The sequence below is a fragment of the Epinephelus fuscoguttatus genome, linkage group LG11 (assembly GCF_011397635.1).
Source record: "Epinephelus fuscoguttatus linkage group LG11, E.fuscoguttatus.final_Chr_v1".
Classification (NCBI taxonomy): Eukaryota; Metazoa; Chordata; class Actinopteri; order Perciformes; family Serranidae; genus Epinephelus; species Epinephelus fuscoguttatus.
Window position 1 is genome coordinate 17,863,206 of NC_064762.1, and position 22,284 is coordinate 17,885,489.

The 22,284-nt window shown below is 41.4% G+C and overlaps 1 protein-coding gene across 1 annotated transcript in view; it reads right to left on the reverse strand.

The window, feature by feature from the left end:
- The window catches only part of adgb (androglobin), a 79,356-nt gene that overhangs the window by 19,012 nt on the left and 38,060 nt on the right, over positions 1 to 22,284 (reverse strand). The window contains exons 19-27 of the mRNA XM_049589388.1: positions 18,393 to 18,507; positions 17,312 to 17,479; positions 16,016 to 16,154; positions 15,715 to 15,849; positions 10,226 to 10,319; positions 6,996 to 7,127; positions 6,584 to 6,737; positions 6,200 to 6,387; positions 5,729 to 5,895 (exon numbers count right to left, since the gene is read on the reverse strand). Of these exons, the coding sequence (XP_049445345.1) occupies positions 5,729 to 5,895; positions 6,200 to 6,387; positions 6,584 to 6,737; positions 6,996 to 7,127; positions 10,226 to 10,319; positions 15,715 to 15,849; positions 16,016 to 16,154; positions 17,312 to 17,479; positions 18,393 to 18,507 (1,292 nt within the window). The remainder of the gene's footprint in view (positions 1 to 5,728; positions 5,896 to 6,199; positions 6,388 to 6,583; positions 6,738 to 6,995; positions 7,128 to 10,225; positions 10,320 to 15,714; positions 15,850 to 16,015; positions 16,155 to 17,311; positions 17,480 to 18,392; positions 18,508 to 22,284) is intronic.

A 22,284-nucleotide genomic window follows, 5' to 3' on the forward strand; every position in this document is an offset into this window, starting at 1 on the left:
GGCTGACATTTACGGAAATAATGCTGTATTAACTCGATGTTGTCTTATTGCTGAAACCTTTGGGTCAGGAATATGTTTTATTTTGAAATTGCATTTTTATTTATTTATTTATTTATTTATTTTAATTACAATAGTGTCTTTTAGCAGAGAAATTATTTTCTGTTTCTTGCCCAGGGACTACAGATGAAATTTAGCTAACTCTGAGGCAAAGTAGCTGTGCACTGTCCCTGTTATATAGATAAACAAAATAACCTAACGTTACTGCTAGTGTAAACCAAGCATTTCCTACTGCTGCAGCTTTACATTAAAAGCATTTAACTGGCAAAACTAAAATTGACTTATGTTATAAAGTAGTAATGGAAAACGTGATGTGTTTTTCAGTGAGATTAGTACTTATTGTTATCTTTCATCAAATATGCATCTACAAAACAAGACACCATTTTAGACATTTTTTGACAGCGGCTCAGTTTAAAATATTGCATGGAGCAAAAAAACAAAAAGGAGCAGCCACAGTGAGCTGTTAATAATAATAAAAATAATTATAATATTGTTTTTGATACAGCACCTTTCACAGAAATGAAATTCAAGCAATATAACATCTCAAGGCAATTAAATCGAATGCAACTGGACTTGGTTTTTCCAGTTGCGTTCGATTTAATTGCCTTGAGATAACTATGACCTGGATGAATGAGAATATCCAGAGGCAAGCAATATAACAATAAAACATGCAATCAATAAAAACAAAGGCAATACAACAAAAACAGAAACATACCAGGGAACGAGCACTGGACAATTCAGGGTGGGACAAAGGCCATTTTGAAGAGATGGGTTTTCAGCTGTTTTATAAAAATTTCTATAGAGACTGCAGATCATAAATCTAAAGGAGGAGAGTTCCAAAGTGTTGGAGCCACAACTTCAAAGGCACGATCACTTTTTGTTTTGAGTCTGGTGCAGGGGACTGTCAGTAGGCTCTGTTCTGAAGACCTAAGAGACCTACTGACAATATATGGATGGAGGAGATCACTTACGTATTTAGGTGCCTGACTGTGGAGGGCTCTATACGTGAGAACAAATATCTTGAAGTGAATCCTGAACCTGATGGGAAGCCAGTGTAAAGACACTAAAATGGGAGTGACACGGTTAAATGAAGAGCTGCAGGTGACAGGCTGCACACCTCTAACTTAGCCATGGTGCAACTTTAATTTCAACTTTAAATCGGATTTAATTTGTACAACAACAGAAGCAACTGTACCCAAAGCTACAGTTGAATTATTTCACAACCAGAAACTATGGACTACCAGAACCATCTACAATCATGGACAGTTACAAAGCAGTAGCCAACAATTTAAGAAGATGCAAAAAATAAGTCTACATTGCAATGCATATTTTGCGGGAGCTGACGGGATCACATTTTGTATGACTTCATGTAACAAATGAATAAATCATTGATTGATTTCATGCTGCCCTACTGTCCGCGGAGTCATGCCCTTTGCAGCAGTAAATCAGATCAGTTACTCACAGAATGATGGCGAAAGGCCAATTAAGGCCCAATTTCTTTATGAAAACAGCAGCAGTTTGTTTTGCTGCCTCCAGAATTCTGTGGCCTGTGGTATTATTTTGTCGCCAATTCAATAAGGACTAGCAACGAGATTGCAACTTTAGGATATCCATTTCTGTGATTTTTAGCTGTACCACCAATACAATGGTATTTTTTATGGTGCTGAAAACATACCAGCAACTTGAGTGTCTGTGGTTTGATTCTGGCTGGGGACCTCTGTTGCATATCATACGCTTCTCTCTCTCTCTCTCCTGGCATTTCCTGTCTGTAAACTGTATCTACTGTCTATCAAAGGAAGGCAAAATGCCCTAAAATCAACAAATACATAATAGGTAACAGACAAAAAAATTCAACAGCAATCTCTCTGTCCACAAACAGGGTTCCTGTTACTCTGGCAATTTCACAGAACATACTGGCAACAGTTTTTACAGGTACTGTTTCTTCACTACAAGTAGAACCAATCAATGTATTTCTCTGACTCTTATTTACATTTCATGAAAATACAGGGAATAAACACAGACAGAGTGAATTAGCATTTTCATCTTGGGCTGAACACATCTTTTGATTGAGCCACAATAGGAATAAGGTGGTCCATCACGTGAATTATTCTTGATGACTGTAACCCTACATATTTAACAGTAAACTCTACCAACAGGATAAGTAGAGTGTTGTCATGACGGCACCAGTCAACAACCAAATGAGGAAATTAACCACTTTCACCCTCTATCCAAGAGGTGGTAGAATCACCTAATCCACAGTTTACAAACTGCCACTCACTTACTTACTCACAAACATACTATCCCTAAAGTCCCTGTGCCCAAACATTAATCCCAGCTCACTAGTGACAAGTTACACAACTCTTAATGCTAAACCCAAAGGCAAGCTATTTGGTGTTTGGCAAGCTCTTATCAACACTGAGACTTCATTAGTGTTGTTGGAAGTGGCAGAAAAAACAAGTTTGCATGACAAATTTGATTTTGTGTCTAGAAAAGGAATGTCTGCACAGAACTGAAGCAACTGTTTAAGACTTAATCTGATTTTAATATAAACCAATTCAGAACTGCTGCGACTATGTACACTAATGCATCCATGTGTTGCCCCCCACAACTGCCAATTGGCCTGAACACACACACACACACACACACACACACACACACACACACACACACACACACACACACACACTCGACCTACGTGCAAAATATCAGCCTCATCGGGCAAGAACTGAGGCCACCGAACAGTGGGGGAATTTTTATGGACCAACCAATCAGCGTCAGAGACAGACTGTTCATGGATTCGAGGATGGTTCCAGGGTTTCATTGCTGCATCAAATACTGAGAGAGAGAACCTGTTCTGTGAAACAATGAGTAACAGGTCAAAGGTCAATGAGGGCAGGAAACATGATTTAAGAGCCTTTACTAATAGCACTTCTTAAAGGGAACAGTGTAACAGGCATGTGTGCTTTCACAGAGTGAGGTGTTGCCACTATTAATCTCTCTGGAAATGGCTCGCTGCCGAGCACTGTCCACCAGAGAACTGCTAAAGCATGAATAAGAAAGTGTGAAAACAACAACAACAACAACAAAAACAAGTAAGACAGAAAAGAGTAAAAGGAAGGATGGGACGGTCACAAAACTGGGCTGAATCCTACTCATGACATTTACTGTATACCCTCACCCCTCTCTCTCACACAGTATGTCCATTCAGTCAGCTCTGGAAGGGAAATGGCTGCATATGGGAGCTCTGCTGTTTTAATAGTATCTGTTTGATGAGTTTGCAAAAATTCAACTGTAGCAGAATAACTAGAAAAAAACCAAACTTTTTTTTCTTTGAAAATCTGGTTCAGTGATTGAGAATAGTAAAACGGGAACACATAAAACGGGAACACATTTACATTGCTTCAATATGTTGGGGTTAAGAGTTTAGTAGAGTGTTAAATTAATAAGATTATTGTTGGGGGGCTTTTAATTTGAAATGAGGATTTTTAATTTGAAACAGGAAGTGACTGGCATGTACCTAGTTTGACATTCGTTGACTTGGACTTTCACTTTACAGAGCTGGCATGAGCTGGGCCCGTTGTTGCAGTGCAGCCCACAAAACTCACAACACAGTGAGACACAGTCACGCAGCAGAAGGGAGCTGCTTTCTCTAGATCTGTACCCACTGATCAAACTTCCTTTCTCTGGATTACACACAACCCTTCTCTCTCCTCTTCAGCTCCAGTCGAGGATGTACGTCCCTGCACAACTGGTGGTGGCTACACAGCCTTTGACCACCGTCACAGCCAAGCTCTGCCTATAACAATAGTTTGTAAAGCTTTTTATCGGTGGCAGCACCTGTTTTGACAATTTAACACGTAATATTCACTTCAGCTTCAGTGTCTTATTTCCACTTTCTTCTCATAGCAATGATGGCACCTGTTCTGCCATTGTAACAGAAAATATTCAATAACATTTAAATAAATTCAATGCTTGTGTCATACAGACGCAGCTGTTCCTCAAACAAACTGATGAGGTGATCATCTCCTTCCTCCATCCAAAACTGCCATTTAGACCCGACTGGCTAGTTAGCCAGCTAGCCTGCTAATTCCACCATGCTTTTGTTTTTAACGTTACCATGGCTACCGAAAATGAGCAAAACAAAGCTGTCACTCATCTAATAATAGCAATGTGATGTTGCTACACTGTGACAAGAGTATAGGGATGTCACGATTATAGATTTTCTTGGTACAATTATTGTCAGAGAAATAATCACGGTTTTATGATTTTCACGATTATTATGCATTAATTAATTTCACACTATAAATGTGTAAAATCACATGAACACTCCTTATAGATCTTTAAGTTTCATTTATTTCATTTATGCCAACATAACAAAAATAATATAGCAACAAAGAAAAGTAACCAAAGAGTGTAAGATTTAATGACAATAATCCCATTGGAATGAAACAAAAATCACCTCTGTGTTAAACATCCACAGCAGGATTTCCCTTTTGTGAAAAAAGGTTTCAAATGCTACATGTATTTCTTTACAGACTTTCTGTAAACTATATCACAAAAATGTTTCTGAACATTTCTTTTGGACCTGAGAAGAGAATTTTTAAACAGGAAAAAAAACATCTTGCTAGCTTTTGACTTACAGATGCCCTTTGAAACATAAATAATCCATACTTTATCACTCGGAGACGCCTATTCACCTGTACCGCTTGTGTAACTTTGTTTTTGTTCCGTGAGAGTTGCGCTGATCTGCCAACCAACTGTATATGGTTCCGCGTCCCGGCATAATCTTTGGATAGTGACGGTGTTGAGGAATCTTTATGAATAATTAACCGTGGCGTTTAAAATCGCGGTTAATAGTGAAATCAAGTAATCGTGACATCCCTACAAGAGTGTCAATAAAACATTAAGATGTTGCATTTTACTGGCTAGTTAGCTGGCTGGCTTGCTAACTCCACCATGCTATCAGGCTACACTTGATGTAAAAAATGAAGAATACTGTATTACACGTCTGCATGCATCTATTTGTTTCGAATGGCCAATGGGGAAACACCTATTCTCACGTCATCACTCACTCTGACCAATGGTTTACCTTCATCACTCAATAACTCAATCACCCACTCACTCACTCATGGACAGACTTTCTTGTTCATAGGGCTGACCTTGCCTCTGCAGTCCAGCCAAAAAGATCACCACAGAAGAAAACAGATACTGAACATGTAACTTTCCAACACTCAGATAAAAGTATGGTTGCAACAGTATGAGATTCTCACAGTAAGGTAACCATTTCAGAAAATATTGCGTTTTCACAGTATCATGGTATTACAAAATTGTTATTATCATCAGTCAGAATGACCCTTAAAGGAATGAAAACAGAAGGGTTATCGTTGATTGAACAAACATTTCATTACTATAACTGAAACTTGAAAACATTTTGTTAATGGAACTATGTTTAAAAAGTCCTCCCTTAGAAAATAACTAAAATAAAGGGGAGATCCAACACCCCGTTGCATTTTTTCACCAATATCATAGATAAGCAAATGTACATGGTATGACATATCCTGGTATACCATTAAACTGGTATATCCCTGCAACCTTAGATAAGAGACAGTCTTCTGCCATGATCCAGAAGATGATCATTCACTTACTTTGATTACTAAACTTTAAGTCTCACCTTTGTCGGCCAGGAAGCAGAACACAGGAATCACCACATGGCCCTTCCCAGTGTTGCCGGCCACCTCCTTCTCCTGGTCCAGAACGGACAGGCGGATCAACACATCTGGCTTCGAAGTCTGAAACTGAATTGTTCCCAATACGTCTGCCGTCACCTGCACAAAGTAACTGTGGAAAAGTGTCAAATTACTGTAGGTACCATTAATCTCTCAGAGTATCTCTGATGTGGGCTTGTGTTTAAAAAATGGGGCTTTTCAACAGCTTTCTTGCTCTTTAACTATTGTCACACCCTCTAATAATAAAACATCGTATACTGTAGTGTCAGTGAGAATCATTGGGCTTTGAGCTATTGGACGAAGTTTATTTTTATGATCCACCTCAGGAACAATGATTTTTTATTGACCAGTATAAATCCTATGATGATGATTCGACTTAATCTGCCAATTAAATATGCAGCCCATGTTTCTCTTACCGACAGATAAGGTTTTTGTCATTGGGAATGTAGTAATCCCGGAATTCCTTCACTGAGAACGTGTTGAGAGGACTCTCATGGGACAGTTTTAGGAGGAGTTCCCTTGAGCCAATCAGGCGCATCCTCCATTTGGCCCCAACAGGAGGTGATTCAGGTGTGACAGCCTCTGCTACAAAGGTGTAGCCAAGCTGGAACAAGAGATACACAGAGATTCAGTCAATAACAAGCCTGTAGCCAGTTTTTGATTGATTCAGGCAGGAAGCATTTCTAAAGTGAAGCAATTTATCATGATAATAGGACGACTGGGAATATGCTAATATTAAAAATTTACCAAAAAAATGAACATGAAGGTTTGTAGTGCAAGGATTCATAGCATCCACAGACCTTGTTGGGTTGATAGACATGGGTCGGTACTTTATTGAAAATCATGTCCAGCTCCTCTCCTGTGTCGTTATTTATGACGTGCAGCAGACAGTTAGGGATTGGGGAGTAGACCTTTGGTACCAGCAGCATTTCTTTAGGAACCAGGAACACCTCTCTGTACAAACAACAAACATGAAGTAAACACCAAGATATCAGGTCTGACCAAATAGTCGGTAGAACCGGGGTTATATCTGTAACCTTAAGATATCTACACATGTCCAGATATTAGCTTCACCAGTGCTGAGTGCAAACATAATGACATTAGGTAAGAAGCAGACATCAGGCATTTACACCCAGATTCACCCAGATTTTCCAAGACATGTTTTCTTTCAGTGACAAGTTTAACAACCCTTAAGTTGCAATGTTCTCCAACCTAAAGACCAAGACCCAGGAGTTGGCTGCGTCTGGAATAGAGACAGAGTAATCAGCGAAGGTGATTCTGGTCCATTCATCCTGCTGACAGGGGTAGAGCTCTGCTTTCCTCTCAGAGTGGTCGATGATGTATCTGTGCAGGGAACACAAAAGGGCAGAGCACATTGACTACGTTTGCATGCACACTAATATTCTACTATTATTCAGAATATGACAACATTCTGACTTTGATACAGGTCATGTAAACAGCAAAGTCCGTCTACATAAGTGGTTCTTTACTTTTTTTGGACCAGCCCCCCCTGCCCATTATCCAGGTCCCTTACTCCCCCCAGTTGGGTAACACTAGTTTAGATATTCCAAATTAGGCCTTTTCCAAACTGAGCATTTTCCCATAAAAACGTGGGATATGCCTGTGTTATTTGGGTTTTAATGGCATTCTTTGGGCATGTATAAAACACATTAAGAACATGCGTCTTAACTGGGGTTTCTACTGCAGTTTGCGACACATGGCCTCCCCTCTGTTTACAGTCAGCTCTGTGTGTTGTCATGGATGTGTTGTACACACAACAATTCGCCAACAGTTTGCAAAGCTGGTGTAGAGATGCATGCCCAAAAGAAAAGCCCCACGTTTCTGGTCGGAACAAGAGACACATCTACTTTTAAACATTATGAAGGATTTGGATATTAACAGGTTTTTGAATATGTGCAAATATCGCAATGCTGAAGGTCGTCATTTTAATGCAAAGAAGCAAAGTGATGTGTCTCCAGCTGTTACACTTCTCTATAATTTAACGTGATAAACCACACTTTGGGGCATGTTAACTGGAGTATTCACTGCTGCCTGTAACTGGGAATATTAGTGGAATATTCATTTTTATTTGTCATGTAAACAGTTTAGTAGGAATATTGTCTTTTTTTGGAATAAGGGCAAAAAATGGTATATTTTGTGTGTGTAAATGTAGTCAGTGAAAAAATTTTAAATGAGGTATTAAAACCTCACACATTGTGAAAAGAACAAAATCTATTCTCAGAAAATAATTTACACAAATGTTTTGGAGAAAAAATAACCCTAATGTAACTGGTTGTATAATAAAGATGGATGAAATGACAGCTCCCCAAAAGTACATGTCAAATGAATTTTTCCCAAAGATGGTTGAGGTCATTTTAGGTAGGTATTATCATGATGATGTATGTTCAGGTGTTAATTTTTCTTGATTTTAATGAGGGCGTGTGAATATAGCATTTTTCTTTAGCAGAAAAGCACTTTTCCCAGCACTTCATATAAAAAGCTCTCAGCACTTTTTGTAACAATGCGCTACATGTGGGTTTGGTTTCTTTGACAACAATGTCTTGCCATTAGCTGGGTAGCTAATATAATACTACATTAACAACCAGCTTACACACACAATAACACATGGTCCAGCCGTTCAGCTCCCACAAATTGGCTTTTCTGTCTTCATTGGGTGCAGTTACATGATGGCTTCTCATTCAGAATGAAATAAATCTGAATGAAATCATTCGGATTGAAGTCTTTCCAGGTAGTTTACATGAGAAATATTCATTCCGAATGAGGGTTTACACAGGAGATCAGTTTAATCGCCTTTATTCAGGTCTGCGCAAGGTTTGGGGCAGGGAAGGTTTCTGATTGGATAGGGGGCAGGGCGGATGTTACGTGTTTACGTTTACCGGAAGAAAACATTGTAGTCCTCGCTCCGGATAACAAGATACTTGACGACGCCGTTCTTAGTGCCTTTTTCAGGCTTGTTTTGCTTATATTCTTGAAGCAGCAGTACGACAACAACCTTGTTCTGCTAATGCTTCATCTGTTGAGCAGGAGAAGGGAGGTAGAAGGTCGAAGGAGGGAGACAGAAGACCGTGCTTTGGCGAATGGAAACTGGTGAGTGCAACAAGTCCGACTGCTCTATCACAGCCCGTTGCTATGCGCGATACATACGTCATCGCCCTAGAAGGGCAAGGAAACGAGCATGCGCAGAAAGACCGGAATGAACTTAAAGAGGAATGAGCATTTACATGCACACAAAATTCTCTCATTCGGAATGACAAACGGAATAAACCACTCCCTTTAATCAGATTTAATTTTCAATCAGAATGACCGTTTACATGACCACTTTTAATCGGAATGGTCTTTCATTACGAATCAAAGTGGAATTAAACTGTCCATGTAAACGTACTGATTGTGACTTATGAGTTTCTGATTTACGTATCATACAACTTGGAACAGACAGTAGCTAAGGGAGTGGGAGTGATGACAACAAGTAGAGATTTTCAGCTCAAAGCGCTTGGAGCTGCTGCCCAAAAAATTCGGAGCTCTCTGAAGAAAGACACAGATGCTCAAAAATAAAAAACACAATGTACACACAGGTCCTTAGTTATTCTATGTTATAAAAAGCAGGTGTGAAATCATGATTGACAGCTGTCTGCAAATAAGTGTGTTTGAAATTGCTCCACTTCCCAATAGCTACTGCGCCGACTCTGGCTCCAAATGATGTCACCAGCACAAAATGGCAGCGCCTGTATCTGAGATATTCTGGCATCATTTTTGCACAGAGGGAGGAGGTGTAGAGGTGACATCCATCTTAATATACAGTCTATGAGGAAATCCAGTAAAAAAAAAAAAAAAGAAAAGAAATAAAACCCCACTACCTCAGAGGAAGATAGATGCACTTCACATCTCAGCATGAACTTTGACTGAAGTGGATGCCGGTTAAGGAAAACACATGCTCACAGGCTCATAACACCCCACCAACCCCCATCCCACCCTCCACACACACACACTCACACACACACACACACTGACCAAGCTCTCAGTGCTCATGCACACACATACTTCCCCAGGCAGCGGGTCATTCGGCAGACGCTGCTAGCCGATTGGAACGAGGAGAGGATAAACAGCAGATGGTACCACTGGGAAAAGATGGAACACAATGTGGAAAATGCTCCCTGCCTGGCCGCCACAGGCCGCCATAACCAGGAGAGGGAGCAGATTCTGGGCATGCTGTGCGACAGAGAGGCTAAATGCATGCCATACAATGTACATAGCATTGGCACAGGACTGTAGGAGGAGCCTCTGTATTCTCTCATATGAAGACATTTGGTTGAATGAATACCTGCTGCGTTAATAAGGTGTGTCTGCACAATTCCTACACTGAGTGATGATAGATGATGTGCACACAGAGTCATTGTGGTTATGCATTTGTAGTCTTCATTTACCGTAGCAACAGTGCTGCATGTTTCTCTGCATCTGATTCAACCTTCGTCCACATGTCTGAGAGGATCTTGGATGCAGCGAGGTTCTCCTTTGTGCCTGGATAACACGAGCACACACACAGTAAAGTAGCCAGCATTAAAGATGGAAGATGAACCATATTGCTGTCAAACACATGAAATCATTACTGCAGCTGACCTAGATCAGGGGAGTAAGTAGGAATTGCAAAACGTATTTTAGCCTCATTCAGCGAGAGGTGATGGAGGAGATTATTCACACCTTAACATCAACTTTCTCACTCATCTCACCAGACAGGTAACCACCCCGACAGGACAGAACAGAACATTTGATAAAAGATGCAGCACTATGTGTTCATGACTAAGTGTGTGTCAGTAAGTGTGTGTTTGTGCATATAAGTGAGAGAAACGCTCCAAGACGACAGCTGCATGATGGAAGTTTTCACATCTGACTGTGACATAGGTGTCCTCACATCCTCCCTCCACCCCTCCCCTTCCCTGGTGCTCGGCTCTCGCTTTTCAAATGGCCACTTTTCCAAATTGATACAGCCATTATAGCGGGCCAAGGCTGGCTATTGAGAGATGAAGACCTCCTATCATCTTCAGAACCAAAGAGAGAGGCAACAGACAGACAGAAAAAGGCCGACAGGAAAGAGTAGATGGGGAACATACAGAGGGAAAGAGCGAGGAGGAAAAGAGAGTTGTGCAGAAATATGTGGTATAAACAGATGTGCAGTGAAAGAAATAAGAAAAGACAAGTTCTTACTTTTCTTTAAATGAATGGCTTTTCAAAGTGTAGTTAGACAGGCGGTGTTTTTTTTTTAAATATGATTGGTGTTTTGCCATTACTGTAAGTGCCACTCTGAAAGCTGCACTTTGTGCTTTGACAAGTAAATGAATAAAATTTGAAAGAAATTAACCATGGCAGGCCTATTTCGTCGAAGTCAAGCTGTTCAGCCTGTGTGTGCGCTCATGTTAATGCCACATAACCACCAGCAATATTTTTAAGGTTGCTGGCAGATGGGTTTTATAATGATGTAGATATTTTGGATGTCTGGTATGCTTGAAGTACATTTTCAAGCCTTAAAAAAAACACACTGACATAATTGTGCAGCACTTTTTTATGCAAATATTGCATTAATGAGGCTGTGCATACTCCCTTATGTGCACATTATTTAGAGGGTGACAGAGTCATGTGTTGGGTCTGGAGAAGACACGAGTAGCTTCAGGATCCCTGCAATAAATAGAGACTGTCTGGGCAATAAAAAGCTGCAAACAGCAGCGCACCTTCACAGTAAGATAATTATCACCACTTCTAGAGAAAATTAGATATTAGAAAAAAATTTAATGAGGAACTGATGAAACCTTTTAAACTGCTCGCAACCTGCACAAGAGCATAACTGGCACTGAAACAGTGGGAGAAACAAAAATAAAACATAATTCCAAAGCAACAGTGATGACTAAATTTACAAAGGAAAAGCAGCTCAGTTCTGTCTCTCCGTGTAATCTCTCATTCTCTCCTGCCAGCTGTCCAGTGTCTCCACGTCTTCTCCTCTCCATCTTTCATTTGCTGTCACTACTGAGAAGTTAAGCCATCGATGCAAGAATGTCGTGTGCATGCCTGTGTGCGTCTCCTACATGTGTGTATGTCCCCACTGTGGCCACCTCATCTGTCAGGGTGTGTTATTGAGAGTGGCAGTCTCATCAATACATATTTCTGCCTCTGCTCAGAAGCTCGATATATGCCATCGGGGTAAATCAAACAGTGACTGTAAGACACAGGAGGCATTTTGTGTGTGCATGTGTGTTTTTGTGCACTAAATAATAATCTACAAATGAATCAGGTATTTTGTTGTTTTATTTGACCCCTTTAACCTTCCCAATGGCTGCATATCGGTTTGTCTTTCAAACACTGAGCACTGAAGAAGCAAGTAGAATTTAAAGGAAAACTTCACCCCCAAATGACCATTTGTATATTGATTACTCCACCCCATGACATAATGAATTGGTTAAGAAAAATTTGGTTTTCTTCCATGCCTCCGGTGAATGAAGAATCCAGAAACTGAGAAAATTCCAGATGAATTGGAGTCATAGGGGTCCAAGTTTTACAGCAGCAAAACTATATCAAAGCATGCATATACAAACTTTACCACAACTCATGTGGTATAATCCAAGTCTATTCCAGGAGATGAACTGAAAGAGAGATTCTCTTCAAAGCCAGACTATCTGTGCATTCCAATACCCACAGTACCATACTATACAGTATGCCACAAAAAGATTTATTATGCCCCAATACATTCATTCATCTTCTAACTGCTTCATCCTCTTGAGGGTCGCGAGAGGCAGGGTACACCCTGGACAGGTCGCCAGACTATCGCAGGGCTGACACATACGCTCACATTCACACCTACGGACAATTTAGAGTTATCAATTAACCTAGTCCCCACTCTGCATGTCTTTGGAATGTGGGAGGAAGCCGGAGTGCCCGGAGAGAACCCACGCAGAAGGGCTCCCACGCCTGGGATCGAACCGGCAACCCTCTTGCTGTGAGGCGAGAGTGCTAACCACCACACCACCGTGCCGCCCTTGCCCCAATACATAGCATGTCAAATGCAGTATGCCCAAAACATCAGGATGTTCTACTATATCAGGTCCAATTTGGCAGTATGTAAGCCAGCATGCTTTTCTGGCTATTCTGACCCACAACCCTCTACGCAACGGACAACACGTCACATTGACTGACCCGCAAACAGATGACACCTGATTGACAGCTGTCAGAAGTCGCAATGACTGATGATAGCGCATTCAAGTAAGTGATGATCAGTCAAACAGTAATAAAAGGAATATTAATTGTTAAGGTAAACAAAATAATCATAAATATTACAAACAACAAAAGGACGCAACTATGAAAATAACAATGACAGAGAACTGCAGATGTGATTTCACTGTCACAAATATAATGTTAGAATCTACAATCTGTGCAGGTACAACTTTAAAGTTACAGTGGTGGAAAAAAGTTTTCGGACACCCTTAAAATTTTACACAATCTCAAATATTATCATGAAATATTTGTGGAAAAATCTTTTTTGTGTTTCAAAAGGTGTGGCTGCATTAGACAGATACAAACAAATACAAATTATATTTTTTTGTTTATTGTTTACAAGAAAAACTAACAAAACTAAATTCTTGACAGTTTCAATATGTCAGTTCTCAACATTGTCAGTATCAAAGTCAACAAATAACAGAGAATGTGTTCAAAACTGAACAAAAAATAAATAAACCATCACATCATCAAATTAATATTTAGTAGTCCTGCCACTGGCCCGTAGTAGAGCTCTAATCCTGGCTGGCATGTTCCCCACGAGCCTTTCACACTGTTGAGGGGTAATCTTGTCCCATTCTTCTTGAATTACTGCTTTTAATTCTTCTAAATTCTTTGGTTTATGCTTTGAAACAGACCTTTTGATAATCCACCACAGATTTTCAATGGGGCTCATGTCCGGGGATTGAGCTGGCCACTCTAAGACCTGGATACTGTGCTCCTGCAGCCAAGTTCTACTGGCCTTGGATGTGTGGCAAGGGGCATTATCTTGTTGAAACATCCAGTTTTTACCTCGACCTAACAGTGCACGCGTAGAAGAGAGCATGTGGGTTTCGAGAATGGTACAATACTTGGTAGAGTTCAATGTGTGGGATGTACTCATGCATCCCCAAACCATGATACTGCCTCCACCATGCTTGACAGTAGGTACTGTACATGCTGGAGATAATGCTTCGCCTGGCCTTCTGTGTACCCTCACATTAGTAGGAGGAAGATAAAGCTGGAAACTGGACTCATCTGACCACAAAATCTTCTTCCAATTCCTGGCTGTCCAGTTCTTGTGTGCCTGGGCCCAACGACGCCGAGCTAACCTCTGTCTCTCATTGATCAGGGGCTTCTTGATAGCCTTGCAGGACCTTAAGCCATGATCTAAAAGTCGGCCACGTACAGTGCGGGTGGAACACTGGACACCAGTTTGGTTTGACCACTGCTGCTGAAGCTCCTGTGATGTCATTCGGCGGTTTTGCCTGCACATGCGGATCAGGATGCGGTCATTTCTTGCTGAAGAAACCCTTGGACGCCCAGATCTTGGTTTGTCTTCCAAGCTGTTGGTTCGTCTGTATTTCTGCAGAGTGTATCCAACTGCTGAAGGACTGCATCTGCACTTCCTGGCTATCTGGCGGCAGTTGTACCCTTCCTGACTGAGAATCTTTATCTTCAGGCGTGTTTCCTGCGTTAGGTTCCTTGTTTTAGTCATTTTTGTGTCTGAAGAACTTTCAAATGTGCTGGCTTTATGTAGACACGAAGCTTGGCAACAAAAATTGTGTCTTTTAATAAAAAGAACGACCTTCATCACTGGTACCAAAATGACCCAATACTCAAAATTTCTTATGTATTTTTATGGAACCAATCAATGTTGACCAATCAATCAGTTTTTAATGGCTTTTTTTAGGATTTATTTAGTATTTTGGCTGTGACTGTACTAAAAGAAATTGCACTTGAAGACCTAAGAGTGATTCTTAATGCAATATTTCACAAATGCATGGAGTGTCCGAAAACTTTTTTCCACCACTGTAAACTACACACATTGCAGAATAACAACAGCAGAGCTCTACAGGTTGATCTCCAACTCTGGTGAACTTGGTGATTTTCTTAATCTCCAAGGTAACAGATATAAAAGTAAGAGGGTCATAATTCAGGGCGTAATGTTATGAGAAAGTAGTATGTCCCGATTTTGTGCACACTGCATGCAACAGTACGTACTCTTTAAGGGGCAGCTGCAGTACATACTAAAAGTAAAAAGCAAAGGTATGTGATTCATAACGTACCCTCTACTGACAACAACAGCCATTTTACCTTGCTGAACACGAGAGCAGCTGGTTTACCACTGCCTTAATTATAAGTTTGTGTCATTGTGTGTCCCTTTGAAACACCAAGCAAACTAACTAATCGAGGCAGCAGTAGATTGGCAGCTCCCCCGTTTAGCAAGGTAAAATTACTGTTTTTGTCGATGGAGTCTGGGTTTGAAAAGAATACAGATAAGTTTCACTTTCAGTTCAGTTCCCTCATGGAAAAGGCCGTCTGTTTGGGATGTACCGAGAACCGACTGGATGAATGAGACTTTGTAAACACATGTCTTGATACAGTTTTGTAGTTGTCAAATGCTGACCCCTACGACTTCAACTCAAGAATATATATATTTTTTGGATTCTTCAGTCACCAGAGGCATGCGAGAAAAACAAACTTCTCACAAATTCAACATATCATGGGGTGAGTATGTGATACACAGCACAAATGTTCATTTGGAGCATGAAGTATTCCTCTCAGACAGTGTAATCAAAAGTAATAAGCTAGGATTTTCAACTATTCAAATGAAATATATGATTTAAAACTGACCATAAAACTTGAATGAAGACGTGTGTATGAGAGTGCTAACCTGGTTTCGAGGCATGGAAAATCTCTCGCACCAAGTGCCCTTTGAATCCAGCCTGCAGAATGGTGGCTGCCTTGACCTCGCTGTCTGTCGGCTCCCTGTCTCTCCAGCCTTCTGGACGCTTTGACTCTGCATCCACTGAGCAGAGTAACAGCAGAATTCTGCATGTTAATATTGATTACTATACTACGAAAACTAGTCAAATATGGTACAATGAGTGAATGATTTTAAAAACAGTAATAGGAAATTATTTCTGAATTGATGGGCAGTGTACAAAATTCAAAAACACACAAATAGCACTTACATGTAGAGGGCTGTTTTTTGGGGTCAGTGGCCAAGAGCGAAGGGTCAGCTGTGAGGGCCAGTATAGCAAACCGCTCCTCTGCTGTTAGCTTCCTGCCCAGAGCCTCACTGAACATGTGGTAAACTGCAGAGTTGAACACCTAAACACACACACACACACACACACACGCATACAATAACCATGCTTAGTCAGTAATGCAGTCAATTCAGTCTACACCATTTCACTCTATATTTCATATCTCATCTGGCCTGGGAACGCCTCGGGGTCCCCCAGGAGGAGCTGGGAAGCGCTGCTGGGGAGAGGGATGTCTCGGGTACTTTGCTTGGCCTGCTGCCCCAGCCACCCGGCATGGGATAAGTGGATGAAAATGGATGGATGGATGGATGGATGGATTGTTATTTACTCTTTATTATGTGCATTTATTTTGGAAAACTGTTCAGAAGGACGGGCATAAATTACTACTATTATTACTCTTACTATATGCAGAAGGGTATAAGCAATTGCGTGCTGTGTGTGTGTCTCCATGTGAACATTCAGTGTATGAAGACACTTATTTTTCCTGGTCTTTTACTTTGTAATATACATGAATAACAGTTTCTAGAAGAGATAATTCATGACCCTTCGATATGAACCCCCCTGTTCTTCCAGCAGGCAGGTGGTTAGACAACCTCATTCACTTTTGTCAATAACAGTATAGGTCAGGGTTATTATCCATCTTTTACCAGCAATCAAACTCTACAGACATTGATAAGAATAAACATTCTTGGCATATGATACCTTATTTAAATAAAAAACTTTAAAAAACATGTTATTTTACTGTTCCAAAAAGTAGAAGAAGCAGCATTGTAAAAGCTGCAACAGGTAGCCTTGTAACTGTGAGTATTAGCTCAGTACATTGCCAGTTTACATCAGTATGCATCCTGGTTGTGCAGTTATCTGAAAATAAGGCAGCCCCTCTGGGCAGAGCTGATGATTGTCCATGGCAGCCGAAAAACAACTGTGACTTTTAAAATATTCTAAAAGTAGTGCACAGCGGTGGCATCTGTGATAAAATACTTATACATCCTCGAAAAAACTCTAACTTTTTGAATGGCGAGGTGAAACATTTGTTGCACAGTTGCTACACAGCATGGCTGGTCAGGAATTCATGAGTAGTACCAATATGACTGGTGATGTTTTCCCTCATTCATTATTAACTCAGTGACATGCTTTATAGTCATGTGTGCACTGCAAAGTGTGGCTTAGGACAGCTGCATCTAGACATACCAACTATAAGACCACAGGTAAACACGCTACCTTGTGGTGTTCCCCTTTTTCCAGGGTGTTGTTGATGTTTTGGGGGCAGTGAGCCTCCTCTAGGCTTCTTCTTGCTGCCTGCTGGTCCTGCTCATGGCTAAAGGAAGACACCACTCTGGACAGGGCCCTCAAGATGGACAAGGCCTGCTCAGTGAAACGGGCACTTTCCTGTTGAAAATAGGAAACCAGGAGGAAACATTCAAATGTTACTGGCGCAAATTAAACAAGAATGTAAGTTAAACAGATGAGAAAAGCAGAATGCCCACAATACATATACATTTCGGTGATTTTACGGTGGTGGAACACGTCGGGATTGTTTACAGGAAATTTGCTATGAGCATATAAACTGTGCTGGATCGGGGACGACAGATGAGATAAAAAGCATTTTATTTCTTTGTTGTTCTCACAAGCATAAGCCTCCTACACCCATTGTTTATCGTGTGAGGAAATGGTATTAAAAAAGGTTACAATCAGCAGCACAAACATAAGGCTGAAAACTAAGAAAGGATGGCATGTTGAGGGATCATCCATTTCTTGATTTGCCTGTGTGGGACATAAGAAAAAGGAGGGAACAGGAGCGTCAGTAGCTTAGTGGATAGCGCCGCTGCCCCATGTGTAGAGGTGATGCCTCGCTGCAGCGGTCGCAAGTTCGACTCCGGCTTGCAACCCAGGTACTACTGGGCAGTCATGACACCAGTGAAAGAGGAAATTACTGGACCTGGAGTCAGACTTCTCTGTCGCCGGTAAGGCATTATCTTGCGCCGCAGAGCACTATGAGCCTCCGCCGTATTCCTGTCTGTGACCCCCGTTCAACCCACAACCGCCAGGACTCGCCTTTCCTTTCTGCTGCTGGTTGAAACATGATAATAGAGGCGCCCCAGCGTCCACTCCACTAACGTGACGTGGAAATGAGCGGTAGTCTAGAAAACTGGCGAGTTTTGGGTTTTCTTTTTGGTTTTTTTTGGAGGGCGCTCACATAGATTGCGCCCTGGGCAGTTGCCCACATTGCCCATAGCAAAAACCATCCCTGGGTGGACCCCAGCAAACAAACTGTCAACTGATAACTAACGGCCGCAGTCACCTTGGTAAGCTGTGACATGATGGTATCTTCATCCCCAAAGATGAAAGGTATCTTGCTGCACAGGTGAACATGGTAGCCAAGTGCTGCCTTTGTGTGGAGGGACAACACGTGACGCCTAGAGGGAAGAGAAAGAGAATATTTTTAAAACAGGAATGCACAATGCAGGTTTACGGCACAATATAAAATGCTCTAAAAAAACAGCAGCTCCAAATCGTTTTGACTTTCATGACTGAGTTTCACTGGCTGCACTTGTTGCCACAAGGTCAAACAAAGAGTGATGTGGCCTTTTTTTGAGAAACAGAAAAGAGAACACTTGTGAATCAAACTTTGGAAAGTACTCAGAGAGATATTCCAATACAGACTTTACTAGGCAACGAAAGCCAGGCTGAAAGGAGCTATGGTAAACTGTAACAATGGACTTTATTTTCTATTAAGCTGTGGTAAATTACAATTGGAGAAACAGGCACCGTTGTGGTGAAGAGGGAGCTGAGGTCCATCTACGTCCCAACCCTCACCTACAGTATGGTCATGAGCTCTGGATAGTGACCAAAAGAATGAGGTCACGGATACAAGCAGTGGAAATGAGTCTCCTCTGCGGGGTGGCTGGGCTCAGCCTTAGAGATAGGGTGAGGAGCTTGGACATCCGGAGGGAGCTCAGAGTAGAGCCCCTGCTCCTTCGCGTCGAAAGGGGTCAGTTGAGGTGGTTTGGGCATCTGACTAGGATGCCTCCTGGGCGCTTACCACTGGAGGTATCCCAAGCCTGTCCCACTGGTAGGAGGCCCCGGGGCAGACCCAGAACACGCTGGAGGGATTACATATCTCATCTGGCTTGGGATCGCCTTGGGGTCCCCCAGGAGGAGCTGGAAAGCGTTGCCAGGGAGAAGGATGTCTGGGGTGCTTTGCTCGGCATGCTGCCCCCGCGACCCGGCCCCGGATAAGCGGATGAAAATGGATGGATGGATGGATGGAAACGGGTAAGGATCTTGAGTTGGATAGCATTTGACCCGGAATTCGAACCTGATAGGTTGGATGGGAGATTTGAACTGTGGGTCAGAAGAAGTATCACACCTCTCTGTTCGGTCATCTCCAACGGAAAATTACAGAGCTATCAGGATATTTCAAAGGCATTTGAACTAGAAAGGCAGGACTTCTACAGATACCAAGTTAAGGACTACTTCAAGAAAAAAATGTCAAAGCTTGAAGATAAACAAACACAACCTGATTACTATATTTTCAAATGCATACTTAATGGAAGATACTAAAAGGTTAGTTTCGAGACTGTATGGAAGTATTCAAAATTCAAAGAATCATTCTACAAGATACATTAAAGAAAAACAGGGGAAAGAATCGGACATACGAATAGACAGAGATAGGTGAGACACAGGCAACTACTGCAAACTCAAGGTCCCTGAAAGAGTTTATGTGATTGTTTATCAAACCTCCACTAACAGCACTGTGAACAGGTGTACAGAGTTGGGGCTTTTGTTGGAGGCAACGGGGAACTTCACTGGCCAAGCATCGTCATGTTTTCTGGGCATGCCCAAAAATCCAACCATATTGGCAAGAAATTGCAGCTGAGATTCATAAGATAATTGGGATGGATTTAGTCTACTGATTTGTCACAACACTAAGGAAGAATACCTGAAACTTTCTCCAACAAAAATAAGTATTTATCAAAGATACTTTTGGCAAGTCTTATTAATCCTCTCAATATCATAATATTATCTTGTGCCCCCTTTGTAGTTCCTGACCCCCAGGTTAGACCCTAGACTAATTCATTTTTATTCCCCAATGTGGGTACAAAGTAGAACAATGTCTAAATATTAGGCTGCTTTGACAACCCTCTGGTCTCACAGTTTTTGGTAATGGCAACGGCACAATCACAGGAAAAACTGAATGAAATAACAGTTCATTTAACTGAATAAAACCCCTTTCTCCTCTTGATAGTGGAACTATGTTTCTATCAAGTAATACTGAATGGGTCAAACAGTCAGGAGTGCTATAGCCTCATGTCCTGCCTGCCAAGTGCCAAGCTGAGTTCACAGGGCCTGGTCAGGCATGAGAGAGTGGAACCCCACTTCCTTGGCCCCATTAGTTTTACATAATTCAGCCATCACAGCCTAACTAGATGGATGAGCAGTGAGGCGGAGCTGGGCTCGTGCTGGAGAAGCAGAGGACAGCATACAAAAGGGAAATGGATGGGCGAGAGAGAAAAGAAGGTGGAGAGTGTGGGAGAGATGAAAGGAGGAAGAGACAAATGGAAATTGAGAGGGAAAGAAAAGCGGATGTACAAAGGAGGAGAGACAAAAACCTCTTTAAAATTAATACATTAGCATAGGACAGTATGTTCGAAAACTGTAGAAGAAGAAAGCACACAGGGTCACTGCGGAGACGAGAGAAAATAACACATTGCGGAAACAGTGTAACACATACAGATGGGCTGACGGGAACATACAAAGAGAAGAAGTGCTTATAAAATGATTGCTGCCCAAAAGACGTATCAGCTATTCTCTGCTGGAGAGAGGGTACTGTGGGGCGTATGGGCATGATAAGTTGAGTGCTATGTGTGTGATTATGGCTCAGTGGTAATTGCACTGCTGCATACCTGCACCTGACCCCAGAAACTAGGCCCTCTGCTTCTAGGCCAAGTAGCACCCATTAATAGAGACTAGGACAGATGCTTTTTACTGCTTTTCAGAGCATCTGAGGTAGGCAGATATCCTCTGCTCGCTTCATGATAGCTTTAAGTAGATCTCTGCATAGTGTTAAAATCACAGTGAGAGTGAAGCTTTCCTTTCATCAACATCCTGAGGGTGCTGTGCAAGAAAAATGCATACATTTCTACACCAGGTTCCCATGATTAGAATTAAAGCTTGGCACCATTAGTGTCATGCTTACAAGCGCTTGGGGTAATTTAGGGTTATGAGGTGAAAGCATGGAAGTGACGGGATGACATTTTGTTTGCGTACACGTGAAATATGAAAAGTTCCTGAGTTAAAAAGACATCAAAGAATGAAAGATGCCAGCAAACCCATGATGAGACTGAGTGTTAAGACTAGATAGCGCAGAATATTTAATTAGCACGGCATGGTAGACTCAAGATGTTACTAAACAATCAAAATATTACCATAAGAAATACTCTAAGTAAGGCCACATCCACACTTATACATTCAGATTTTAAAATGGTGTTTTATATAAAAACAATATCCATACACACAAGCATTTTAGCACCGTTTCAGGACTCGATGTCCGTCTGTACAAACATGCATATCAGACGACCATTCACATACACTGGGCATGCAAGCTGGTGTAAACACGAAGCAGATTGTCTACTTTGTGGTTGGTTACTTGGTTAAAGAGAAGATGAAGAGGAAGATGAAGACAAAGAAGAAGAAGATAAAGATGAAGACAAAGAAGACGATGACGACAAAGACGAAAAAGATGAAGGATGCAAAGAAGACGACGAAGAACACGAATAAGAAGAAGACGACAAAGACGACGTAGAAGACGAAAAAGACAAAGAATGCAAGGAAGAAGACAAAGAAGACAACAACGAAGATGAAGACAAAGAAAAAGAAGATGATAAAAAAGATGAAGAATGCAAAGAATGCGATGAAGAAGACGAATAAGAAGATGAAGACGACAAAAAAGACAAAGAATGCAAAGAAGAAGACGAAGAAGATGAAGAAGAAGACAAAGACGAAGAAGATGAAGACAAAGAAGACAACGAAGAATGCAAAGAAGAAGACGAAGAAGAAGAAGAAGAAATAATTAATCCTAAACAGGACCTATACATGAATTAAATGGGGAGATGTCTTGGGTAGGCGCCTTGGGTGTTTGGGGGCTTGGTGCCTTGCTCAAGGGCACCTCGGTGATGCTTGGCGAACAGACC